We start from the raw sequence: 26273 nt of genomic DNA, 5'->3' as shown, positions 1-26273 counted from the left end.
ACTCCCCAGACCTCCACAAACAAGCTTATTGGGGCTTTGAAGGAACTCCCCAAACCTCCGTGACTTAGCAGGAGACAAGATAAGGGTCATCACCGCAGCACCTGGACCCACTTCGATGACGTCAATTTACTGAGGCTCCAGAGGAAGGTCCTCAGGACTCACACCTTAGTTATAGATGAAAAGAAGTTAATCGCTTATATCTTTAGATAAATGCACACACGTATATCCACATAGCTTGGAAGGTATATAAGCTCTGGAAAACTGTACTTTTGAGTTAGTCTGGTGATACTTTCCAGGGCTTCTCCCTGTAACAGGTTGCAGAAATAAGAACTCGCTTCCTGCCCAGCTCACCTGTGTTTCATTATTGGGCCGTGAGAAATAGCAGCCCAGTTTGGTCCGGGAACAGAAGGTTTGGTGTTATCTTCATCACAGGCGCTGGACTGTCAGTAATGTATTCCATGACAATTCTTAGATTTCTTTTTTGTATGGCTTGCTCCGTCATGGCAGACAGCTACACTGGCTTCTTGCCATAGAAACGAACTTCTAGTAACAAAACGGAAACCTCTTTTTTTTTTTTTTTTTTAAGTTTCAGGATTCAAGGCTTTCTATCTGCAAAGTGATTTTTAAGCAGACAATGGCAATCTATAAACACACCGTGGGCAGCAAATGAGAACAAACTGCAAGGTGGACAGTCACGCTGATGTGCTTGTTTCCGCAGGCTGCTCCTAAGGGAAGGACAATTTTCTTTTCTAACAGTGCAATGTCGTTTTCTCCACAGATATCTACCCAAAGCCGAAACCACCTTCCTACCCACAGCCCGAGAATCCCAACAGCGGCGGAAGTAAGAATCCGCAGGCCTGAAACTCTTCCTCAGTCTGGTTTGATGATGTTTGCCTTTTTATTTACTAGCAGGTTTAGCCTGGTTGCATTTGAAATATGTGTGTAATAGTTCCCTTACTGGGAATGTACTTTCCTTCCTCACTGGGAGGAGCAAGAAAGTCCAATGGACAGAAACAATCTCATTTTCCCTTTGCTTTGACATCTGGAAACCACTAAGATGTACTTGTAACCACCCAACTGGTTCACTTTGTTGGCTGCCTAGACAGAGCTGATTTATCAAGATAGGGGAATTGCAATGGAGAAAGAGTCATTCATGCAGAGCAGGCTCTAAGGGAGACCGGAGTTTTATTATGACTCAATTCAGTCTCCGGAACATCTGGGGAGCAGAGTTGTTGGGGATAAGTTGGCGGCTGGCGGGGAGGGCTGATTGGTCAGGTTGGAGAGGGAACCATAGCGGGTTGGAGTGAGGTTTTCGTGCTGTTTTCTGTTCCTGGGTGGATGGCAGACCTGGTTAAGCCAGACTATGGGGCTGGATGGGGCCAGCTGATCCATCCAGTGCGGGGGCTGCAAAAATATCTCAAGCACTGACCTTAGGTTTGACAATAGTGATGTTACCCCCGGGAGAAACTTGGGGAGGTTCAGACTCTTGCAGCCAGAGGCTGCATGAGCCCTAAACTGTAATTTCTAATCTTGTAGCTAATTTGTTAGTCCTGCAAAGGCAGACTGGTTCCCAGGCAAGAAGGGGGCCTTTCTGGGAAAGGGGTATTATCAATTTTGTTTCAGAGTGAAACCATGAACTAAATTCCTTCCAAAGGCTAGTTTGGCCTACACCCAGGAAAGAGCAAGGACAGCTTAAAGGTTAGAAGCAAGATGGAGCTGGTTAGGTCTGACCTCTTGCACTGTCCTCATTTCCTCAGTCATAATTTTCGCAAAGGCGGTTTTATACTCAAAGGACACTTTGCATTATCATCACAGAAAGCATATCAGGCTGCGGGACAAGTCCTTTTCTGACTTGTTTTCAGTGCTCCAAATACCTTTGGCTTAACCATTCACAAAACCCCACGTGTGCCGTGCACTTTATGTATTTTAGAGTTGGTTTCTCCGTTTTTTCTAACATTTGGCAGACAGTTTTTTCCACAGATTTATTACACTCATTGAAAAATATGCAATTCAAAAAAAGAAAGAGAGTGAACGAGAGAGAGAAGAGTGGGTTGTAGGGAGAGAGAAAGAGAAAGAGAAAAGAAAGGGAAACGAAGAAAGGAAAAGATAGATTCTGGCCATTAAAGTTATCAGCATTTCAACAACCTTAAAAACTTAAATGTTTGCCAGGCAGAGCAGCGTGAGGCTGGCTAAATCAAGAGGGGTTCTGGAAGCTTCCTGGTAGCTTGTTCTGGCTTTATACTTTCCCAGCTTAACAGCGTGTCCATTCATTGCAGACACAGCACATTCAGATGGACAGAAATTATCTCCTCTTACAAGGAGTCATTAAAAACAGAGACCAAGACCCAAGGGAGATGATACCCACTTGAAAAACAACACCTCAGGCCGGGCACGGTGGCTCACATCTGGATTCCCAGCACTTTGGGAGGCTGAGGAGGGTGGATCACCTGAAGTCAGGAGTTCAAGACCAGCCTTACCCACATGGCAAAACCCTGTCTCTACCAAAAATACAAAAATTAGCTGGGCATGGTAGCATGCGCCTATAATCCCAGCTACTTGGGAGGCTAAGGCACGAGAATCGCTTGAACCCAGGAGAGGGAGGTTACAGTGAGCCATGATTGCACCACTACACTCCAGCCTGGGCAACAGAATGAGACTCTGTCTCAAAAACAAAAAATACCACCTCACCCTTAACTGCATTAGCCAGCTATCTTTCTTTTTTCCCCCTTTCATGATGAAAATCCCAAGCACCACCAACCTTTTTCTCCCACTATTTCCTCCTAGTCTTTGGAAAACCATTGTCCCACAGATCATGGCAATGTTGCAAGGTACTCATGGGAATTCCACAGGGAACGTGTTTCTTGCTGAAACATACTTGGTAAACGCCCTGTTAAACAGACTGCTGTGGGCTTCCCTCCCAGAGAATTCATCAGGACTTAAAATGCGCGGCTGGGCGTGATGGGCCAGTCTGTAATCCCAGTACTTTGGTAGACCGAGGTGGGTGGATCACCTGAGGTCAGGAGTTCAAAACCAGCCTGGCCAACATGGTGAAACCCCATCTCTACTAAAAATACAAAAATTAGTCGTGGCCTGTAGTCCCAGCAACTCGGGAGGCTGAGGCATGAGAATCACTTGAATCTGGGAGGCAGAGGTTGTAGCAAGCCGAGATGGCGCCACTGCACTCCAGACTGGGCAACTGAGCGAGACTCCATCTCAAAAAAAAAAAAGAAAGAAAAAACTTAAAATGCGAGATCCTTTAAGACGGGCCATCTTCGGAGTGTGAACACTCAGCCCCTCCCACAGCAAAGTGACTCATGAACCCCAACAGGAGGGGAAGAGAGGCTCAGGCTGGGGAGGTGAACCCCCATGACTCAAGCCTCAATCTCCTGACGCTTGCCCCGACAAAGAGGAGGCTTTCTTTCCGACTTTGGTTTTTCATGTTGTGCTTAAACCGAGCCATGTTGATGCCTTTAACATGGCAGTCCTGAATTATCAATTAATACTGTGTGGATCCAAAATATCTGAGACAGGTCTCAATCAATTTACAAAGTTTATTTTGCCAAGGTTAAGGACATGCCCGTGACACAGCCTCAGGAGGTCCTGATGACAAGTGCTCAAAGTCGTCAGGACACAGCTTGGTTTTACACATTTTAGGGAGACATGAGATATTAATATGTGTAAGAAGTACATTGGTTTGATCTGGAAATGCGGGACAACTGGAGGCAGGGGCTAAGAGACAACTAGTTGCATTCTTCTAAGTCCTTGATGGGCCTTTCACTGAAAACTCAATTTACATGTGAGACGGGGCAAAGGGACAGTTCACTGGGCCTCAATCTGGCCCAGTGAATCTGCATTTTTACACCAACAATAGGGCAGAGGAAGCAATCAGACATGCATGTGTCTCCGGGGAGCAGAGGGATGACTTTCTGTCCCACACCCGGGAAGACAGGCTATCAGTGTACATTGCCAGGCTGAAATTCCTCAGAACTGTTGTAGGGTAAACAAAACAGTTTACTTTCCTCAGATTATGAGGACAGTATGTAGCTTTTAAAAAACTTTAAAAAAAATTTTTGTAGCTATCTTATTTAGAAAGAAAATGGGAGGCAGGTCTGACTTTTTTTTTTCCAGCTTGACTTTTCCCTTGGCTTAATGATTTTGGGGTCCCAAGATTTATTTTCCTTTCACAATTGAACATGAGAACATGGAGTATTTGACACAGGAAATGAACAAATTTAACGTACGCACCAAAGGAAGAGGAAAAATGAAGCTGGTTGGTACTTAATTATGGATACTGTGCTTCATGAGCAGAAATTCCCCTTAACCAGTGTTCTTGCCCAGGCTTGCCCAAATGAGCCCAGGCTAGCCTAGATTCCCCAATGTGTATCTTGAGAACGAAGAAGAGCCCTAGAAAACAATGTGTAACATCCCTCCAAGATGGGGTGTTCTGGAGCAGTCTCTCAGACAACGAAGGCAATTGTTGATGGGCAACATTGGGAAGACCCCAGAGATGGAATGTCCTAGGCCTTTCCAAGTTCTCTTTCTCATTCTCCCTCCATTGACTTGATAGGTGGCTGAGGATTTATAAGTATTTACCACACATCAGCCAGCTTTCTCAGGATGACTCCAGTCATGCTTGGAGCTCAGTGGTCTCTTTCCCTTAGTATTTGATCTAGAGGAACCCAAGATTCTCTCTGTGCCCTTTGAAATGCAGCACATTTTTCTTGGCTTCCATGAGCTCCTGTGGCATTTCTCAGGCCAGCTGTTGACTCTGCTTCTCATGTCTGTTCTTGTCCCTTTGAGAGATGTCAGCGTCACTTCACCAATTCTTTTCTCTGACCCCAGCAGCTCCTATCCATGTTTTTTTTTTTTTTTCCTCAGACAGAGTCTCACTCTATTGCTCAGGCTGGAGTGCAATAGCAGGATGGCACGATCTCGGCTCACTGCAACCTCCGCCTCCTAGGTTCAAGCGATTTTCCTGCCTCAGCCTCCCAAGTAACTGGGATTACAGGCGTGCAACACCACGCCCAGCTAATTTTTGTAGTTTTAGTAGAGACGGGGTTTTACCATGTTGGCCAGGCTGGTCTCAAACTCCTGACCTCAGGTGATCTGCCCGCCTTGGCCTCCCAAATTGCTGGGATTCCAGGCGTGAGTCACCACGCTCGGCCCCATGTTGTCTTGAAAGTAGCAAGACAGGCACGGATTCTGTCTGAGGCAAGCTGTTATGGGATGGATTATGTCTCCCTGCAAATTCATAGGATGAAGTCCTAACCCCCAGTGTCCTCAGAATGTGACTGTCTTTGGAGATGGGGCCTTTAAGAAGGAGATTAAGGTAAAATGAGGTCACTAAGGTGGGTCCTGATCCAATAGGACTAGTATCCTAATAAGAGGAGATGAGGACATAGACACACACAGAGGAAAGATTATATGAGGACACAGGGAGAAGACGGCGTCTACAAGCCCAGGAGAAAGGCCTCAGGAGGAACCAGCCCTGCCCACACCTTGATCTCAGATGTCCAGCCTCCAGGACTGTGGGAGAATCAATGTCTGTTGTTCATAAGCCACCCAGTCTATGGTATTCTGTGATAGCAGCCTGAGATGGACTAAGACACCTCATAAGAAGAGGAGATGAGGACACAGACACACACAGAGGAAAGATTATATGAGGACACAGGGAGAAGATGGCATCTACAAGCCCAGGAGAAAGGCCTTAGGAGGAACCAGCTCTGCCCACACCTGGATCTCAGACTCCCAGTCTCCAGGACTGTGGGAGAATCAATGTCTGTTGTTTATAAGTCACCCAGTCTGTGGTATTCTGTGACAGCAGCCTGAAATGTACTAAGACACCTCATAAGAAGAGGAGATGAGGACACACATACACACAGAGGGATGACGCTGTGGGGACACGGGGAGAAGACGGCGTCTCCAAGCCCAGGAGAGAGGCCTCAGGAGTATGCCCAGGCATCCATGCAGTTGGAGGTTGTGTGTGAGAACGAGGGGGGGAGGCTCACAGAGGACGGCGTTCTGAGGGAGGACTGAGCTCACAGGGAGGCACCCAGAGACTTCCTGAACCAAGCCACGGATATGCAGCTTGTGAGCTCCAGGCAGTGCCTTCCGGCCTGGAAACCAAAGCTCTCTTGTGTCCAGTCCCCACTCCTCTGGCCCCCAAGTTTCTATAATCCCCCACAGTTGTGTCATTTTAGAGACCTCAAAAGAGAGTCTAGGTCGGGTGTGGTAGCTCACGCCTGTAATCCCAGCCCTTTCGGAGGCCGACGTGGGTGGATCACCTGAAGTCAGGATTTCAAGATGAACCTGGCCAACATGGTGAAACCCTGTCTCTACTAAAAATACAAAAACTAGCTGGGCATGGTGGTGCATACCCGTAATCCCAGCTATTTGAGAGGCTGAGGCCAGAGAATCGCTTGAACCCAGGAGGCGGAGGTTGCAGGGAGCTGAGGTCGCAGGGAGCCGAGGTCACGCAGTTTCACTGCAGCCTGGGCAACAGAGCAAGATTCTATCTCAAAAAAAAAAAAAAAAAAGAGAGAGAGAGAGTCTAGGCAGGGCATGGTGGTCCATACCTGTAGTCCTAGCTATACTCAGGAGGCTGAGGCAGGAGGATCACTTGAGCCCAGGAGATGGAGGCTGCAGTGAGCTATGATTGACCACTGCACTCCAGCCTGAGCAGCAGAGCAACACCCTGTCTCGAGAGAGAGAGAAAGGGAACGAGAGAGAGACTATTCTGAGAAGTGAAAAACTAGTCATTCTCAGCCCAGATTTCCAGTGTTCTGAGATGCCTATTCTGAAGAAGGACTTTGAGAACAACATCCTTGTCTTTTTTGTGAATTAAAGTAGTTTCACTCTTGAGCCAATGTGCATAAGCACTTGCCAGGTACTGGCAGTGCCAGGTACCAGGAATATAAAATGGGTACAGAAAATAAAGTTTCCAGCCAAGTGACAAAAAGGTGTTGGAGATACAGACTCATGTTGTGCAAAGAGCTTGCACTGATGATTTCATTTCAGCTGCTTGAATAGGATCAAAGGACACTTAAGCTGAGACAGGAGGGATGAGCTAATGCTTTTCCAGGTGACAAATGGATTCTTCAAATATTTAGGGAGTGTGTAAAGTGATGGGCAGGGAACAGGAGGGGCCATGACAGAAGGAATGTCACCTGCAAAAGTCCTGGAGCAAGGCTGGGAATGGGGGCTCATGCCTGTAACCCCAGCACTTCGGGAGTCCGAGGTGGGCAGATCACCTGAGGTCAGAAGTTCAAGACCAGCCTGGCCAACATAGTGAAATTCCATCTCTACTAAAAATACAAAAATTGGCCAGGCGTGGTGGCACACACCTGTAATCCTAGCTACTCGGGAGGCTGAGGCAGGAGAATCATTTGAACCCAGGAGGCAGAGGTTGCAGTGAGCTGAGATTGCGCCAGTGCACTCCAGTCTGGGCAATAAGAGTGAAACTTCGTCTTAAAAAAAAAAAAGTCCTAGAGCAGAAAACTCATGGTAAACTTCAGGAACATGCAAAAGTCACTGCAAAAAGTTTTAAGAAATTCAAATGTTGCCAGGCTCAGTGTGGCTCATGCCTATGATGATTCCAGCTCTTTGGGAAGGCAAGACAGGACGATTGCTTGAGGCCAGGAGCTTGAGACCAACCTGGGCAACATAGCAAGCCCCTGTCTCTACACAAATTTTAAAAATTAGCCAACTGTGGTGGTGTGCACCTGTCGTCTGAGCTACATGGGCAGCTGAGATGGGCAACAGACCAAGACCCTATCTCAAAACAACAACAAAACAAATTCAAATGAAAGAGTGTAACTCAAGCAAGATGGAAATACAATACACTATCAAAAGGTCAGATGTTTTATCCCAATATTGGTGACTGACTTCTGTAAATGGTGCTGGCATTTGTAGTAGCCCTAAACAGGGAAAGGTCAACAACACACTTTCTGCCCTGTTCATTTCAGAGAGCCCTGGACTTCTTGCGAAAGCACTAGTGGTGTAAGTTTAGGGCACAAAAATAAAAGTTTTTTTTTTTTTAATTGTAAGCTCTGAGGTGGTATTATGAATATTGTCTACATGACGAATAAGCTCCATAAAAGCAATGGGCAGTTACATCTTTTCTGTATTTTGGCATTCTTATTTATAGATGGTATCTACCTGAAAGATGTCATTATTTTTCTGAAATCATCCTGTTGTTTTTCAACAGATATCTACCCAAGGCCAAAGCCACATCCTCAACCCCAGCCTGGCAATCCCGGCAACAGTGGAGGTAATGAGTATTTTTAAATTTATTTTATTTATTTATTTTTATTTTATTATTTTATTTGATTCTATGTTATTTTACCATTTTATCTGATTCTATGTTGTTTTACTTTATTTTACTATTTGATTTTATTATTTATTTTGGAGACAGTGTCTCGCTTTGTTGCCCTGGCCAGAGTGAAGTGATGTAATCACAGCCTCGAACTCCTGGGCTCAAGTGATCTTCCTCTCTCAGACTCTCAAGTAGCTAGGACAACAGATGTGTACCACCATGTGTGGCTATTTTTCAAATTTTTTGCAGAGACAGGATCTTGCTGTGTTGTTCAGGCTATTCTTGAACTCCTGGCCTCAAGCAATCCTCTGCCTCAGCCTCTCGAAATGCTGGGATTACAGGCACCAGCTATTGTGGCCCAGCCTGGTAATCAGTATTAAAATCCACTTTAGAAGTGTCTGGGGCCAGGCACAGTGGTTCACGCCTGTAATCCCAGCACTTTGGGAAGCCGAGGTGGGCGGATCACTTGAGGTCAGGAGTTTGACACCAGCCTGAGCAATATGATGAAACCCTGTCTCTACTAAAAATACAAAAATTAACCGGGCGTGGTGGCACATGCCTGTAATCCCAGCTACTCAGGAGGGTGAAGCCGGAGAATCGCTTGAACCCACAAGGCAGAGGCTGCTGTGAGCCGAGATCACGCCGCAGCACTCTAGCCTGGGAGACACAGTGAGACTCCGTCTCAAAAGGAAAAAAAAAAAAAAGAGAGAAGAAGTGCTTCACACCTGTGATCCTAGCACTTTGGGAGGCCGAGGTCTCCTCAGGCAGATCACCTGAGGTCAGGAGTTCGAGGCCAGCGGCCAACATGGTGAACCCGTTTCTACTAAAAATACAAAATTATCTGGGCAGAGTGATGCGTGCCTGTAATCCCAGCTACTGGGGAGGCTGAGGCAGGAGAATCGCTTTAACCCAGGAGGCGGAGGTTGCCGTGAGCCAAGATTGTGCCTATACACTACAGCCTAGGTGATAGAGTGAGACTCTGTCTCAAAAAAAAGGGGGGGTGTGGTTGGATACAAGTATTATTTAATGACTTAAAAATTCTCATCTCCATGGTGAAAGACCAGTCGCTTTTGAAATGCACAGACATTGTTTTGTGAGGAGTTCAGTTCTGCTATATCCACCAGCACCTGGGGATTACATTTAGTTGATAGTAAATAAATTTAAATTTTTTTTATGACATTGACTGAAAAAACCATGCACACTAAGACGTTTCAAGTTATGATGGAGGAAGGCAAATTTTTCTTGTTTTTTTTTTTTTTTGTTGCTGTTGTTGTTGTTGGTCTGTGTTCTACTCACTTATTCGTCCCTCTGCAAGAGTTATCTGTGGCCACTTTGCCTGTGTTCCTACAGCGCTTCCCATCTCCACCTTGGCAATTGTGTCTCGTGAACGTGAGATACTCAGGAAAGAGATGCTGGTCTGTAAAGTTGGAAGAGTCTCAGCGATTCCATTGTTGGGGCAAATGTGTGCAGATCAGGGAAGCTACGATACACTGGGTGTCCTCTTCTCTCTACCTACTTTAACCGTTGGGAGTTCCCCTGATTCTGATTGTTTCAGGACATTGCTTGGATGTTGTCATATTCCTAGGGTTCAAGGCACTCTTCATGAAATCCAAGGAAACAAGCTTTGGGTATGTCCCAGTGCCATTTCCCTTGGGTCTTGCAACTGAAGAATTGTGTTTCTTCCCTAGAAAAACTAACACACTTTTGCCCACTCACCCACCTCCTGCAAGTCTCCAAAACCACAATATTTTATCCTAGACTTTGTTCCCCCAGGAGGTGGTTCCTTCCTCTGTGTTCCTGTACTCCATACTACTTAATATGTTCTTACATGCAATGCTATGCAATTGTGTTTAGTTGATTCCTTTGAATTCGAATGAGAACTCTACATGGGCATGGATTTTTGCCTTTCATTCACTGCTGCATTCCCCAGTTCGGAAAGCTATGCCTGGCACACAATGAGTCCTGGATGAAGGTCAGTTAAGTCATTAATGCTTGAGTCCCAACAGGCAAACAGCTGGATTCATGAATGAAAGACTTACCTCTACATCCCTTCATCAGGGTGTAGAGCTTCAACTCCATTTCCTGGAAAGCTCTACAATAGCTCTTCCTCCTCAAAAGGCTCTGGTCTTGTGATTCATAGCGTTCGTCCACCAAGACAGGAATAAAGGATCTTTATGTCAGAGGTTCCCTGTTCAAAGCTGTCTTAGAGACCAGGCGTGGTGGCTTATTCGGATAATCCCAGCACTTTGGGAGGCCAAAGTGGGAAGACTACTTGAGGTCAGGAGTTCAAAACCAGCCTGGCCAACATGGTGAAACCCCATCTCCATTAAAATACAAAAATGAGCCAGGAGTGGTGGCAGGAACGTGTAACCACAACTCCTTGAGAGGTTGAGGCAGGAGAGTCCCTTGAACCCGGGAGATGGAGTTCAGTTGGAGTTGCAGTGAGCCGAGACCATGCCATTGCACTTCAGCCTGGGTGACAGAACGAGACTCCATCTCAAAAACAGTAAAAATAAAAAAGCTGTTTTAGGAAACATCCCTTTTTCATTATTTTTTGAGACAGGGACTTGCTTGGTTGCCCAGGCTGAAATGCAGTGTTGGGATCACAGCTCACTGCAGCCTCCACCTCCTGGGCTCAAGCAATCCTCCGACTTCAGCCTCCTGAACAGCTGGGACTACAGGCACACAGCACCCCGCCTGGCTAATTTTTTCTTTTTCTTTCTTTTTTTTTTTTTTTTGGTGTGTGTGTAGGGACAGGGTTTCCCTCTGTTGCCCAGGCTGGTCACAAACTCCTGGCCTTAAGTGACCCTCCTGCCTTGACCTCTCAAAGTGCTGGGATTACAGATGTGAGCCACTGAGCCCAGCCTAGGAAACAGCCTTTTAAGTCAGGTGCAATGTCTCCTGAACTCCCCAGAGCCTCTGTGCTTGCGACTCGACTTCAGCTTCACAGACCTATGCGACTGCAGGATCCGATTAGGGCACTCACTTACCGGCAGTCCCCCATTTCTGGAGCGTCTGTGCTGAGGGAATGGTCCATGCTAAAGCAAAGCAGAACAGCCACTCTGCCTTTTGTATTTTATCCTTTTTTTCTTTTTTGAAACAGGGTCTCTCTGTGTCACTCAGGCTGGAATGCAGTGGTGTGATCATAGCTCACTGCAGCCTCCAATTCCTGGACTCAAGTGATACTCCTGGCAGATGGGACTACAGGCGCACACCACCAAGCCCAGATAACTTTTTGTATTTTTTGTAGAGATGGGGGGTCTCACTATGTTGCCCAGGCTGTTCTCCAACTCCTGGCCTCAAGCAGTCCTCCCGCCTCCACCTCCCAAAGTGCTGGGTTGCACCCAGCTTGCATTTCACATGCTTAATAAACCCAATCGGCATGTCCCACCCCGCAGAGTGACAATAGTGCGCATTAGCAAGGATTTCTTATAGACCAAGACCAAAGACCTAATTACTTATCTATTGATCAGTCTTGGAGAGGAAAGGCAGAGGCCAAGGCTTAATTCGGGGTCCAGGAACCATAAGAGGAAGGTCTCCTTGGATCTCATTTGAGCCTGAAGTAGTTCAGTCTATGACAGACACCGTCAGAGGGCAGGAGCGCAGGTGAACGCGGCAGTGGGAACTTTGTCAGGGCAGCAAAGGACGTCTTAGGCAATGAGGCTTGCAAAGCAGCCTTGGGTTATTGAGAAAGCTCTCTCAGGGTGGATTCTCAGGGCTCTGGGATCTTCTCCGTCTTGCGGGTGCCTCTGTTTTTTGGGAGGAAGCAGGTAGATCTCATGTGTCAGGGCAATAAGGAGCAGGAACGAATGGATGAAACAAATCCATTGGGGTGGGTAGTGGCTGTGCCCTGGGGAGCCCAGACAGGGGGATGGTGCTGGTTTGAGACAAGATAGTTGAGCAGGAACTTGAAAGAGAAAAGGAGAGTGGATTGTGAGGACCTGAGGAACTGGAATTCTGCCTGGGAAATCGGCCACTGCCAACGTGAGGGGTGGGGTTAGGAGCGTGCCTATGGTGATGGAGAAGCCTGGGGGAGGTGCCTGCTTGATGGGACGAGAGGAGCCGTCAGCAGAGAAGGAAAAGCCCAGAGTCTCCTTCCAGGCTTGCTTAAGGACTAGGGAGGGGCAGGATATGAGATGATGTTGGAGGATTCTGAGCAGGGGACGGGCCTAGGTGGGAGGCGGGGCAGAAGGAGAGCTGGAGGAGGACCTGGTGAGAGGCGATGTTGGCTCATCCAGGAAGGACGGCCAGGAGGGAGCAGAGGGAAAGGGGCGCGCAGAGGTCCCAGAGGCAGGGGCAGCGGAGAACGTCCAGGGAAGGAGGGAAGGGCAGGGGATTTGGAGACGGGGCACCCTGAGAGAGAGAGGGATCCAGGCGGCAGGCAGACACCACAGCCTGAGCTTCACCCCAGCTCAAGGTTGGCCCTGGGAGGGCTTTGAGCGGAAGGTGGGCAAACACCTGCAACAGGAGACCACACTGCAAACGTTCTGGGTGCTGCACACGCCTCCTTGCAGGCCAGGCGGCCAGCCCACAAGGTAATTTAATTCCTGGTGCCTGTGGGTGTCCTGGAAAGAGCCAGTTGGCATCGGAACGCTCTTCTCCAAAACCTGTCCCAGTGCCCCCAACGCGGACCTGGTGTGAAGGGGACCTTTGGAGAGGTCGCGTTAGCAATGCCATGTGCTCTGCCCCACAGGTTACTTCAATGATGTGGACCGTGATGACGGACGCTACCCGCCCAGGCCCAGGCCGCCTGCAGGTAGGTGCCGAGCCTCTCCAGACGCGACACATTGTATTTGTGCAGAGAGGGTGGGGTGAGAGGCCTGAGGTTGGGGCAGAGTTGGTCACGGGTGGACGATAGGCTGGTGCAGGGGATGACAGAGAAGGCCCCATGGCCGCATCAGTGGGGTTTGCGGTCTGGGCATCTGTCCACCTCTCCAGGCTGGTGGACTGGATGGAAACAAAATGAACTGGTAGAACTGGAGGGTCCACTGAAACACCTGTGGTCATTTCTGTTTAGACTTGTATAGTGTAAGTGTGGCTGTATATGTCCAGACACACCTTTATATAGCTGCATGCTTCTCAATCTTCATTTGTGTGTATATGAAGGTTTATATATCTTCATATTTGTGTGTATGTATACTTTTAAATATATACAAATACATTTACATATGTAGGTATATGGGTTTTTTCATGTGTGTATATACATGCTTTTGTATATATACACTACGTAGATACCTTTCTATGCTTTTATATATGTATATTCCTGACTTTATATATATCCTTATATATATCTTTACATAGGTACATGTTTTATATGTGTATATATATCTTTATATTTATATGCAGATATATGATTTTTATATATATTTATGTATTTATATGTATATCTTTTAATATATCTTTTAAAAATGTATCTTCATGTATATCTTTAAATACATATACATTTTATATATATTTTTATATTTTGTGTGTATGTTACATAAATATATATCTTTACATATATAATTACATATATGCCTTTATATATATCTTTATATATGTACATATATACCTTTATGTGTATGTGCTTTTATTTATGTATGTATATATTTATATATACACTTTTATATATACATGTGTATCTCTTTATATGTGTGTATAAATGCCTTTATATATGTACACATATACCTTTATGTGTATATACTTTTATATATGTTATATATACACACACACTTTATATATACATGTATATATATGTTTATATAGGTATATGTCTTTATATATGTATATACATATCTTTTTTTTTTTTTTTGACTCGGAGTCTCGCTCTGTCACCCAGGCTGGAGTCTGGAGTGTAGTGGTGCAATATCGGCTCACTGCAACCTCTGCCTCCTGGGTTCAAGCGACTCTCTGCCTCATCTTCCCGAATGGCTGGGATTACAGGCGCCTGCTAGCACACCCGGCTAACTTTTGTATTTTTAGTAGAGACGAGGTTTCACCATTTTGGCTAGGCTGGTCCTGAGCTCCTGACCTCGTGATTCAACCGCCTCGGCCTCCCAAAGTGCTGGGATTACAGGCATGAGCCACTGCACCTGGTCTATATGTATATCTTTTAATGTATCTTTATATGTCTTTAATATATCTTTACATACATAAACATTTTATATAGATTTTTATGTTTTATGTCTATGTTATATAAATATATATTTTATACATATATAATTATACACCTTTATTTATATATATCTATATATACACATATATACCTTTATGTATATATGCTTTTATATATGTATGTGTGCATTTATATGTACACTTTTATATATGCATATGTATATGTCTTTATGTGTATAAATATCTTCATAAATATATTTATATATCTATATATAACCTTTATATAGGTATAAATATCTTATATAAGTATATATTTTATGTGTATATATGCATTCTTTGTATATACACACGTTTGTAAATGTCTTTCCATATATGTATGCATATGTAGCTTACATATGTTTCTATACTGTTATATATACATGTATACCTTTATATATATGCATACTGTTTTATATATGTGTATATAGGTCCCTTCATGTATATGTATATATACATTTAGGGGTGTGTGTATATATACCTTTGTATATGTACATATATCTTTATACACACAGACATATATAAACACTTCTAATATGAAGTTTTCTCTATAATTGGAGGTGAATGTCTACCAAGAATCTTTCATATAGAAATACAAGTACAGACAATAGGAGATGGAGATGCATACAACATTGGGCTGAAGAGTGTGATCTTTGAGGCTTTATTTTCAAGCATGTGAGGTTTCTGGTCTGTTTAGTTTTGCAATTTTATTTTAGAAGACATAAAGGACTTGTCCCACATATTTTGCAAAGCTGGATCTGCATCCTTCGGACAACCAGATTGCATCCAGTCATCTTTTCTGCCGTGTTTACTTGCAATAAATAAAGAGCACTGTCTTAGAATTTATTACAATAACAATCAGGAATAAACTAAAATTACTAGTTATTTTTGAAAGGAGAAACTGAGAATATTTGTGATTGAGACCATCTGCTGCAAGGTCCTCCTAATCCGGAGTAGGGGTGGCTGGTCTCTTATTGGTTTCTCGGCAGGAAGCGGGTGCGTCTGCGTGAATTTGGAGTCCCCGGGGTAAATGTTTGTCCTGTGATGGCAAAGTGTTTTTATAGCTACAGCTCAGTGTTGGCATGAGTTTTCCCACGGGGAAGAGGACGCTTTGGTGGGGCCACCCTTCACTCTCCCCTACTGGTCACTCTTTGGAGCTCTCTTGGCAGTGACACGTTCACACGACTTGTTGCCATTCCCAATGAGCTGGACAGACTGACACCTGCAGGAAACGCCACGCTAGGACACCTGAACATCCCTCAACTCTACCTTCTCTGTCTAACAGGAGGTGGCGGCGGTGGCTACTCCAGTTATGACAACTCCGGCAACACGCATGGTACCTCCACATCTGGGCACGCGGTGGTGGGTGGAGGGTGGGAGGGGTCGTCTTTCCAGGGCTCCCGGTTGCATTCTGCCCTGGGCCTTCTACCTGGAGTCTTTGGTGAGTGGGGTGCTGTGTGCCGGTGCCTGGTCTCCTGAGAACCTGTCTGTGCTGGACTGTTCTGCTTCTGTTCCCCAGGAAGGTGGGTGCAGCCACACGTACACACACACACACCTTTGTTTAGGTAAAAGTAAACAGAGCAAAGAACTATACAACTAATTAGAGAGAGACAGCATCCAACAAACTGGAAATTCTTTAGGGGCGCAGCTCACTTACTTCAAACAGAATAGAAAACACTTTCAATGGCCAGGCTCGGTGGCTCATGCCTGTAATCCCACCACTTTGGGAGGCCGAGATGGGAGGATTGCTTGAGCCCAGGAGTTTGAGACCAGCCTGAGCAACATGGCAAAACCCTGTCTCTACAAAAAATACACATATACAAAAAGTAGCCAGGCGTGGTGGCATGTGCCTGCAGTTCCAGCTACTCAGGAGGCGGAGATAGGAGGATCACTTGAGCCCAGGAGGTCGAGACTTCAGTGAGCAGAGGGAGATAAGATTGTGCCACTGCACTTCAGCTTGGGTGACAGACTGAGATCCTGTCTCAAAAAAAAAAAAAAAAAAAAGATAACTCTTTTGGCCGGTGATTATGCTCAGAATGAAAGCAATGTTCTACAGGAGCCATAAACAGGCTCTTGGCTTGGTTGAGTTTTTCTCATGGAGATCAGGGGACCTTGAAACCCTCAGATCCTCTCCGGATTGGAAAAGGAGGACTGAAACAAAATGTCATCCCTGAGAAAGAAAACAAGAACGAAACACTCTGGAGGCTGATTTTAAACCATTGTCTCCATTTTAACATTTTCCCTTTGTTAAGAGTTTTGCACACCTTCAGTGAATTGAGTAACCATCTTTTCTTTTCTTTTTTTCTTTTCTTTTCCTTTTTTTTTTTTGAGACAGAGTTTTGCTTGTTGCCCAGGCTGGAGTGCAGTGGTATGATCTCTGCTCACTGCAACCTTGGCTTCCTGGGTTCAAGTGATTCTCCTGCCTCAGCCTCCCAAAGTGCTGGGATTACAGGCATAAGCCACTGCACCTGGCTAATTTTTGTATCTTTAGTAGAGATGGAGTTTCACCATTTTGGTCAGGCTGGTCTTGAACTCCTGACCTCAGGTGATCCGCCCTCTTCAGCCTCCCATAGTGCTGGGATTACAGACGTGAGCCACCGCGCCTGGCCTTGAGTAACCATCTTTTTGGTTAAAACTAATATGTGCCAAGAGCTCTGGCAAGGTGGGAAGTACTTTTTTTTCTTTTTTTTTTTTTTTTTCAGATATGGTCTCATTAGGCTTTGTGAGAGCCAAGTTTTCTCTGAATCTCTGACATGAGGCAGCTTAATTAATAGGAGAAAAAGCATACAAATGTATTGAGTGGATATACGCGCAAACCTTCAGAACCAAGACTCAACCACCAATGGGATGCAAAAGCTTATAGAGCATCTTTTTTAACTTTGATGTGAGGTTCAGGGGTCCTTGTGTAGGGTTGTTATATAGGTAAATATATAACAGGGGTTTGGTGTACACATTATGTCATCACCCAGGTAATAAGCATAGGTAGTTTTTCCATCCTCACTCTCCTCCCATCCTCTGCCCTCAAGTAGGCCCTGGTGTCTGGTGTTCCCTTCTTTGTGTCCACGTTGTCAATCGAGAAAAACGACGAGACGAGTCTAAAAGATTTATTTGCCAAAGTTAAGGTTAAGGACGCGCACCCAGGAGACCGGTCTGTGCCCTTCTTCGAAGATGATTTTGAAGGCTCCAAATTTAAAGGGGAAAGGGTGGGAAATTGAGAAGTACATAATTTTCATGGAAGTAGGAGGTAGGGAAAATAGTTATTCATGCTTTTGTCTGGCTCAGTGCATCTGTGTTTTTTACATAAGATGACAGGGACAAATGGGGCAGAGGGAAAATGCAGGGAATCTGCATGTTGCATAAGATAATCTGGACAAAATGGGGCAGGGAAGCAATCACATATGACTTATGTCTGGTGGGCGGGGGTGACTGCACCTGTAAAGATAAGCTATCAATTTGCATTGTCATGGTGAAATCTTCACAGCTCACTAGGAATTTCTTTGTGGGCAAAATATGGGGGAGACGTGTAGCTTTTCATCTTGTAGCCATTTTATTTAGGAACCAAAATGGGGAGGCAGATTTGTGTGACCCAGTTCCCAGCTTGACTTTTCCCTTTGACTAAATGAATTCAGGATCACAAAATTTAATTTCCTTTCACAGTGCATACTGTGTGTTTAGCTCCCACTTGTAAGTGAGAACACATGGTATTTGGTTTTCTGTTCCTGCATTAGTTTGCTTAGGAGAATGGCCACCAGCTCGATCAGTGTTGCTGCAAAGGACGTGATCTTGTTCTTTGTATGGCTGTGTAATATTCCACAATGTACGTGGCCCACGTTTTCCTTATTCAGTCTACCATTGATGGGAACCTAGGTTGATTCCACGTCTTTGCTGTTTGAGTTTGCTATTTGCTGTTCTTTGCAGGAAGAATGTGGGCTCAGAGCATGGCCCAAAATAGGTGATGTTGGTAAAGCAGGTTTAACAGGTGGCAAGCCAGGTGATGAGAGGGAGACAGGAAAAGGCCTGGCTGCAAGGGGGTCCTTGTTATGCAGATAAAGGTTCCCAGGTAGCAGCACTCAGAGACAACCATGGTAAATGTTTCTTTTCAGACCTGTAAAGGTGTCAGAGTCTCAGTTTCTCTCTCCTACATCCAGGAAAAGCTTAGAAAGGGAAGTCCTGGCTGCAACAGCAAAGATCCTCTACAGACGCCAATTTCCCCACCTCAGTCTGCTGGCCCTAGAGCGGCAATTTCAAAATAAGGCAAAGCGATATATTTTGGAGTAAATAATTGATGTCTGTCATCTTCGTTACCTCTGAAGCGAGTGTTGTCATCAGATCCATTTAACAAAATGAAAGCAATGCATGACGCTCGACTGTCCACTTCAAAGGAGCAATGGCTGTGGCCCTGTAGGTAGCTCATCCTCAGAACTCACTCCCTATGACACAGACAAGCTTCAGGGTGGGAGGGGGCTCGTGACAAGGTGCTCATTACCTGGGGTCAAGAACTGTCCACTTTTGGCTGGGCATGGTGGCCCACGCCTGTAATCCCAGCACTTTAGGAGGCCAAGGTGGGTGGATCACTTGAGTTCAGGAGTTCAAGACCAGCCTGGGCAAAATAGTGAAACCCTGTCTCTCAAAAAAAATGCAAACATTAGCTGGGCATGGAAGTGTGTGCCTGTGGTCCCAGCTACTTGGGAGGTTGAAGTTTGAGGCTGCAGTGAGCCATGATAGCACCACTGCCTTCCAGCCTGGGCCATGGATTGAGACCTTGTCTCAAAACAACAACAACAACAACAAAAAAAAAAAACAAAAAAAAAGAATTGACCACCTTCAACTCAACGTACTATGAGTTCCTTCCACCATCTTTCTGTAACTACCTAAGGGGTTCCCCTTACCTACTACCTAGATAGACCTGGTTTATTAAAATGGGAATTGCAATAGAGAAAGAGTTTAATTCACACAGAGCTGACTGAACGGGAGCCTGTGAAACAGTTATGCTGCCTGGGGTACATACCCTGGGGTTCGTTGTTGCACACTGAGAAAGAATTCAGGACACAGCAGACACATGTGGGTGAGTTAAGGAGTTGAAAGTGTAATAGAAGAAAGGGGAGGGGGGGAGAGGGAGAGAGAGAGAGAGAGGAGAGGGAGAGAGAGAGAGAGAGAAAAGTTGCAAGGTTGTAGACCGCAGCAGCTTTTATAGGCAGGCTGGAGGAGGTGGTGTCTGATTTACATAGGGCTCACAAATTGGTTCCATCAGGTATGACTTCTACATAGTGTGTGGGGAAGGCTGGTGGCCCCACCCTAATCTTATTATGCAAATAGGCTTTCCAGTTGGTCAGTGCCATCTTGTCTGCTTCTTACTGTACACGTGGCTGACAAAGAGGAGGGAAGATGAAGCCGCCATCTTGAACATGTCTAGGCCCTAGTTCCTGCCGGCATTCACCCATGCAAGCTCCTAACTGGCTCGTCTATGTCTGCAGCTCAACTTTGCAGGCTGCTCTTTGTTAGAAAATTATTTGGGGCTGCTTTTCATTTAAAAGAAAAGCCTTACCGAGGACTCCCATACCCTTGCTATGTGCCTAAGTAATTAATTCCTTCTTAACTCCTATACCAACTGCAGTTTTTGCTTTTTTTTTCTTTAAACAGGATTTCATTTTGTTACCCAGGCTGGACTGCAGTGGTGAAATCATAGCTCACTACAGCCTTAACCTCTTGGGCTCAAGCAATCCTCCTGCCTCAGCCTCCTGTGTAGCTAGGACCACAGGTGTGTGCCACCACACCTGGCTAATTTTTAAAAATTTTTTGTAGAGATGGGGTCTTACTATGTTGCCCAGGCTGGTCTTCAACTCCTGGCCTCAAGTGCTTCTCCCACCTCAGCCTCCCAAAGAGCTGGGGTTACGGGCATGAGCCACTGCACCTAGCCAAGACTGGAGTTTTTATGACTCAAATCAGCTTCCCCCAAAATTTGGACACTGGGATTTTTAAAGTATAATTTGGCCGGCAGTAGACCCGGGAGTGGGGAGTGCTGAGTGGTTGGTTGGAGGTGGAATGACAGAGGATGGACATGGGTTCTTCTAGCTGTCTTCTGTTCCTGCGTGGGACAGCAGAGCTGGCTGAGCCGCATCACCAGTCTGGGTGGCGCTGGCTGGTGCATCTCAATGCAGGGTTTAAAAAATATCTCAACTTCAACCTTAGGTTTTACAATAGTGATGCCATCCCTAGGAGCACCTGAAGAGGTTTGGAATCTTGTGGCCTCCGGCTGCATGGCTCCTAACCTATTAATATAATTTCTAATCTTGTGACTAATTTGTTAGTCTTTCAAAGACAGTCTGATCCCCAGGGAAGAAGGGAGTTTGTTTCGGAAAAGGGCTGTTATCTTTGTTTGAATGTTAAGCTGTAAATTCCTCCTATGGTTATCTGAGTCTGTGTTCAGGAACGAACAAGGGCAGTTTGAAGGCTGCAGGCACGATGCAGTCGGTTAGGTCAGATCTCTTTCACTGTCGTGATTTTCTCACTGTTATAATTTTTGCAGAGGCGTTTCAACTTAACTGAAAATGTGAGGCAAAGACCAAATTTAATATTTTTACAGAAAGCCACTGGGAGTAGTTTTTTATTATTTTGTTATTTATTTATTTAGAGACAGAGTCTCACTCTGTTGCCCAGGCTGGAGTGCAGGGGTGCAGTCATAGCTCACTGCAGCCTCAAACTCCTGGGCTCAAGAGATCCTCCCACCTCAGCCTCCCGAGGAGCTGGAGCTGCAGACACACACCATCATACCCAGCTAAATTGAAAGAACTTTTTTTAGAGATAGGGTCTCACTGTTGTAACTGCCCAGTGGGTTTACCTTGCCCCCTGCCTAGACAGAGCTGATTTATCAAGACAGGGGAATTGCAATGGAGAAAGAGTCATTCATGCAGAGCCCGCTGTGCAGGAGACCGGAGTTTTATTAGTACTCAAATCAGTCTCCCCAGGCATTCAGGGGCGAGTTTTAAAGATAAGTTGGTGGGTAGGGGCTTGGGAAGCGGGGAGGGCTGATTGGTCAGGTTGGAGAGGGAACCCTAGGGGGTTGGAGTGGGGTTTTCTTGCTGTTTTCTGTTCCTGGGTGGATGGCAGAACAGGTTGAGCCAGACTACCGGTCTGGGTGGTGTCAGCTCATCCATCCAGTTCAGGGTCTGCAAAATATCTCAAACACTGGGCTTACATTTTACAATAGTGATATTACCTTCAGGAGCAATTTGCAGAGGTTCAGACTCTTGAGCCAGACACTGCCCGACCCCTAAACCATAATTTTCCTTTCCTTTTCTTTTCTTTTCTTTTTTTCGAGACAGAGTGTTGCTCTGTTGCCCAGGCTTGAGTGCAGTGGCGTGATCTCGGTGCACTGCATCCTCCGTCTCTCTGGTTCAAGCAATTCTCCTGCCTCAACCTCCCCAGTAGCTGGGACTACAGGCACACGCCACCATGCCCGACTAATTTTTGTATTTTTACTAGAGATGTGGTTTCACCGTATTGTTCAGGCTGGTCTCGAACTCCTGATCTCAGGCGATCCACCCTCCTGGGCCTCCTAAAGTGCTAGGATTATAGGTGTGAGCCACTGCACCCAGCCCTAAACCATAATTTCTAGTCTTGTAGCTAATTTGTTAGTCCTACAAAGGCCGACTGGTCCCCAGGCAAGAAGGAGGTGTTTTCAGGAAAAGGCTATGATCAGTTTTGTTTCAGAGTGAAACCGTGAACTGAATTCCTTCCCAAAGTTAGTTCGGCCTATGCCTGGGAATGAACAAGGACAGCTTAAGGGTTAGAAGCAAGATGGAATCAGTTAGGTCTGGCCTCTTTCACTGTCATCATTTCCTCAGGTACAATTTTTGCAAAGATGGTTTCACCATGCTGGCCAGGCTGGTCTTGAACTGGGCTCAAGCGATCCTCCTACCTTGGCCTCCCTAAGTGCTGGGATTACAGGCCTGCACCACCATACCCGGCCCACCTTGGAGTGTGTTATATAAAGTGAGCCGTCCCCACACCCCTACAGCCTATGAATGAGCCTTTTCACCCCATGCACGATGTTCTGAAAATTCTCTCTCTACAGAGAGAGGGCTGTTCAGGACATGTTCTTTTGTTCTCTGGCATACTCATCAGTTAGGAAGAAATGATTCAGCAAGTGGCTCTCCGGAGAGCCCTGATCGTTTCCTGTTTTCCTGTGAAGTTAGTCTCAGTAGGTCTGCACTGTGCCATTTTTTGGGGACCATTATCTGGCTCCCAAATGGATCAAAGCTTACTGGTCAGGGTGCTGCTGTATCCCTGGGGCAAAACTGCCGGAAAATAGCAGATAGCCCTGTGGTCCTTGGCAGGGCCAGCTGGGCCAAGCGGAAAATAGCAGATAGCCCTGTGGTCCTTGGCAGGGCCAGCTGGGCCAAGCGGAAAATAGCAGATAGCCCTGTGGTCCAGCTGGGCCAAGCGGAAAATAGCAGATAGCCCTGTGGTCCAGCTGGGCCAAGCGGAAAATAGCAGATAGCCCTGTGGTCCAGCTGGGCCAAGCGGAAAATAGCAGATAGCCCTGTGGTCCAGCTGGGCCAAGCGGAAAATAGCAGATAGCCCTGTGGTCCTTGGCAGGGCCAGCTGGGCCAAGCGCATCAAGTGTGCATGGGGCACAGCCCAGTTTTGGGAGCATGATGCTTGTTTTCGAGGATGCCGCTGCTTCCCTTCCTGCCTGGACCCCTGCTCTCCAGCCCCAGCAGAGCGAGGCTGTGAGTCAGTGCTCGGATTAACAGTAGCATGGAGGTGCCGGCTGGGATGCAAGCCGCCGCCATGGGATGAGTTACATGGCTTCTCCCTGAATCCCTGAAGGAGGCAAAGAGTGTTAGGCCTGTTCTAACTTCATGCAGAGCACTGAGGGGTGGGGGTTGACCTTGGCTGGCCGCGGAGGGAAGCCCAAAGTCTGGCCTCCCTGTGGAGAGTGGGGAGAAAATGTTGCACTTGTGGTTTTTAAATACTAGTGGACAAGTTTCTCTAACACCCAGTGTTTTAGTCTGCTAAGGCTGCCATAGTAAATTCCTACAGTCAGGAGGGCTGAAGCAAAAGGGATTTCTTCTCCCACAGTCCTGCAGACTGGAGGTCTGAGATCAAGGTGTGAGCAGAGCTGGTTCCTCCTGAGGCCTCTCTCCTGGGTTTGTCGACATCATCATCTCCCTGTGTCCTCACAGGGTCATCCCTCTGTGTGTGTCTGTGTCCTCATCTTCTTCTCTTATGAGATGTCTTAGTCCATCTCAGGCTGCTATCACAGAATACTATAGAGTGGGTGGCTTAGAAACAACAGACATTGATTCTCCCGCAGTCCTAGAGGCCGGAGGTCCAAGATCAAGGTGTGGGCAGGGCTGGTTCCTCCTGAGGCCTCTCTCCTTGGCTTGTAGACACCATCTTCTCCTTGTGTCCTCACAGGGTCATCCCTCTGTGTGTGTCTCTGTCCCCATCTCTTCTTATAAGGTCTGTAGTCCTATTGGATTAGAGCCCACCCTAGTGATCTCGTTTTATTTTAATCACCTCTCTAAAGACTTTGTGTTCAAATACAGCCACAGTCTGATGCCCTGGGGATTAGTACTGTGACCTGTGAATTTGGATGGGAATATAGTTCAGCCCATAGAACCCATTATCCACATAGTCATTCCACTTCAAAATCAGCACAAAGCATTAGTTTACAAATCTCAAGTCTGTATTTTTAAAAATTGCTCTTAACACATTAGAAAAATGTAGAAAAACTTTTTTGTTGTTGTTTTTCTGAGACAAAGTCTCACTCTGTAGCCCAGCCTGGAGTGCAGGGACATGATCATAGCTCATTGCAGCCTCCACCTCCTGGGCTCAAGCATTCTTTTGCCTCAGTCTCCCAAGTAGCTGAGACTACAGGTGCACATCACCACACCCAGCTAATTTTTTTTTTTTTTTCAGTAGAAACGGAGTCTCACTGTGTTTCTCAGGCTGGGCCCCAACTGAGCTCAAGTGGTCTTACTGCCTTGGCCTCCCAAAGTGGTAGGATTACAGGTGTGCGCCACCACACCCAACCTGGAGGAATTTTTTTTTTTTTAATGGGTTATGATTACTATTTGTGGCCTGCATTTTCTTCCTATTCTCTTTTTTTAACCAACATTTGCTGGCATTTTTTTTTACACCCAAGGAAACACATTTGCCCATCTATGTCAGGCCTCAAGACCCTCAGGGATGTACATTTAATGCACCTTCAGCCACCAGTGTAAACAGTAAACAGGGCCAGACGACACCTGTGCACCTTCCCTGGCCTTGGGAGAGCCACTGGAATCTCTGCAGCCTTTAAGAGCATCTCGCTTCAGGTTTGCTGACCTGCTTGCTTCTGTGAGATCATGTAGATTTCCTGAGCAATATCTAGCATTTCATGGTCTCTTTTCTATCCTTCAGGAAGACGGGGCTATAGACCCAACTCTCGTTATGGAAATACTTATGGTAAAGGAATTATGTCTTACAGAATACGTGAGGCAAAGCTGTCCATTTGCAAATAACTAACACACTGTCTGTACTGATGGGAAGCTGATGCTTTTATCCAATGCACAACAACTAACTGGCGATTCGGGTCTCTAATTTGCATTTTCCTTGGTCATCCATGCTGGGGGGAGATGTCGTGCATGCCCTGAGGACTTAATTTCTTGAAAGGAACTATGGCCCACTTACAGGTGGTACTGGGTGCATGTGTGTGCACATGTGTGGGTATGCATGTGTTCACACACAGGTATGCTTGTGTGTATTGTGTGCACATGCATGTGCATATGTGCATGTGGATTTTTGTAATCATGCTCATAAGTGCATGTGGATTTCATGTGCACGTGTGCAAGTGTCGGTGTGCACACATGTGGATTGTTTGAGCACATGCATGTTTGTGTATGTGCACAGATGTGTTGGCATGTGCTTGTGTGTTTTGCATGTGTGCATGTTTGTGCTTGGGTTGCATATGCATTGCATGTTTCCCATGTGTGTCCATTCACATGCATACATTTAGGGTGTGCAAGCACATGTGTGCACGTGGATAGATGCAGGAGTGTGCATCTGGGTGTGCTCGTGTGGTGCATGTGCATACTGCACGAATATATCATGTGCATCTGTGCATGTGGATTGTGCATATACATGCGTGTGTACAGGCATGCACATACACACATGAATGTGTTTTTGTGTGCATATTTGTGTGTACATGCATGTGTTTATGCATACATGTGTTAACATGTGCACACATGTGTACATGTATATGTTTAGGCGAATTGTGCTTTATATGTGCTTTTGTTGCCTGTGTGTGTGGTATGTGCATGTGTGTGTATGTGGGGATGTGTAGGATGTGCACGTGTGCTTCGTGTTGCGTTTGTATTTACGTGTTGCACATGTGTGTAAATGCGTGTGTGCATGCACATGTGTATGCGTGCTTGTCTGCCTGTGTGTTGCACGTTTTTTGCATGCTGCATGTGTGTATGCATGTGCACACACATTTGTGCATGTCAGTGTGTGTTGTACGTGTGTGTGGATGAATGGCACGTGTGGATGAATGGCGTGTGTGTGTGCATGTGTGTGTGTATGTGTGTGTGTGCATGTGTGTGTGCATGCATGTGTGTGCATGTGTGTGTGTGTGCATGTGTGTGTGTGCATGTGTGTGTGCATGTGTCTCCATGGAGTTGTCAGCCTGTGTGTGTTTTGCATGCGCACATATGTAGACTCCCCAATGCCGAAATTAAGGCTGCATCTCCCTCTCCCTGGTATTATCCCCATTCCGCTAATGACCATTAGACATGGCATACACATTCACATTCCTCCTCCTTATGCTGCTTGGCTGTCCCCC

The 26273-nt window shown here is 46.1% G+C and overlaps 1 protein-coding gene across 2 annotated transcripts in view; it reads left to right on the top strand.

Annotated features, from left to right (window-relative positions):
• The window catches only part of XG (Xg glycoprotein (Xg blood group)), a 65298-nt gene that overhangs the window by 31351 nt on the left and 7674 nt on the right, over positions 1-26273 (top strand). For both annotated transcript variants that reach the window (XM_007990946.3, XM_073013899.1), the window contains 5 exons: positions 779-841; positions 8207-8269; positions 13008-13070; positions 15729-15779; positions 24854-24898. In XM_007990946.3, the coding sequence (XP_007989137.3) occupies positions 779-841; positions 8207-8269; positions 13008-13070; positions 15729-15779; positions 24854-24898 (285 nt within the window). The remainder of the gene's footprint in view (positions 1-778; positions 842-8206; positions 8270-13007; positions 13071-15728; positions 15780-24853; positions 24899-26273) is intronic.

The sequence above is a fragment of the Chlorocebus sabaeus genome, chromosome X (genome assembly GCF_047675955.1).
Source record: "Chlorocebus sabaeus isolate Y175 chromosome X, mChlSab1.0.hap1, whole genome shotgun sequence".
NCBI lineage: Eukaryota > Metazoa > Chordata > Mammalia > Primates > Cercopithecidae > Chlorocebus > Chlorocebus sabaeus.
This window is presented reverse-complemented; position numbering and strand designations above follow the sequence as displayed.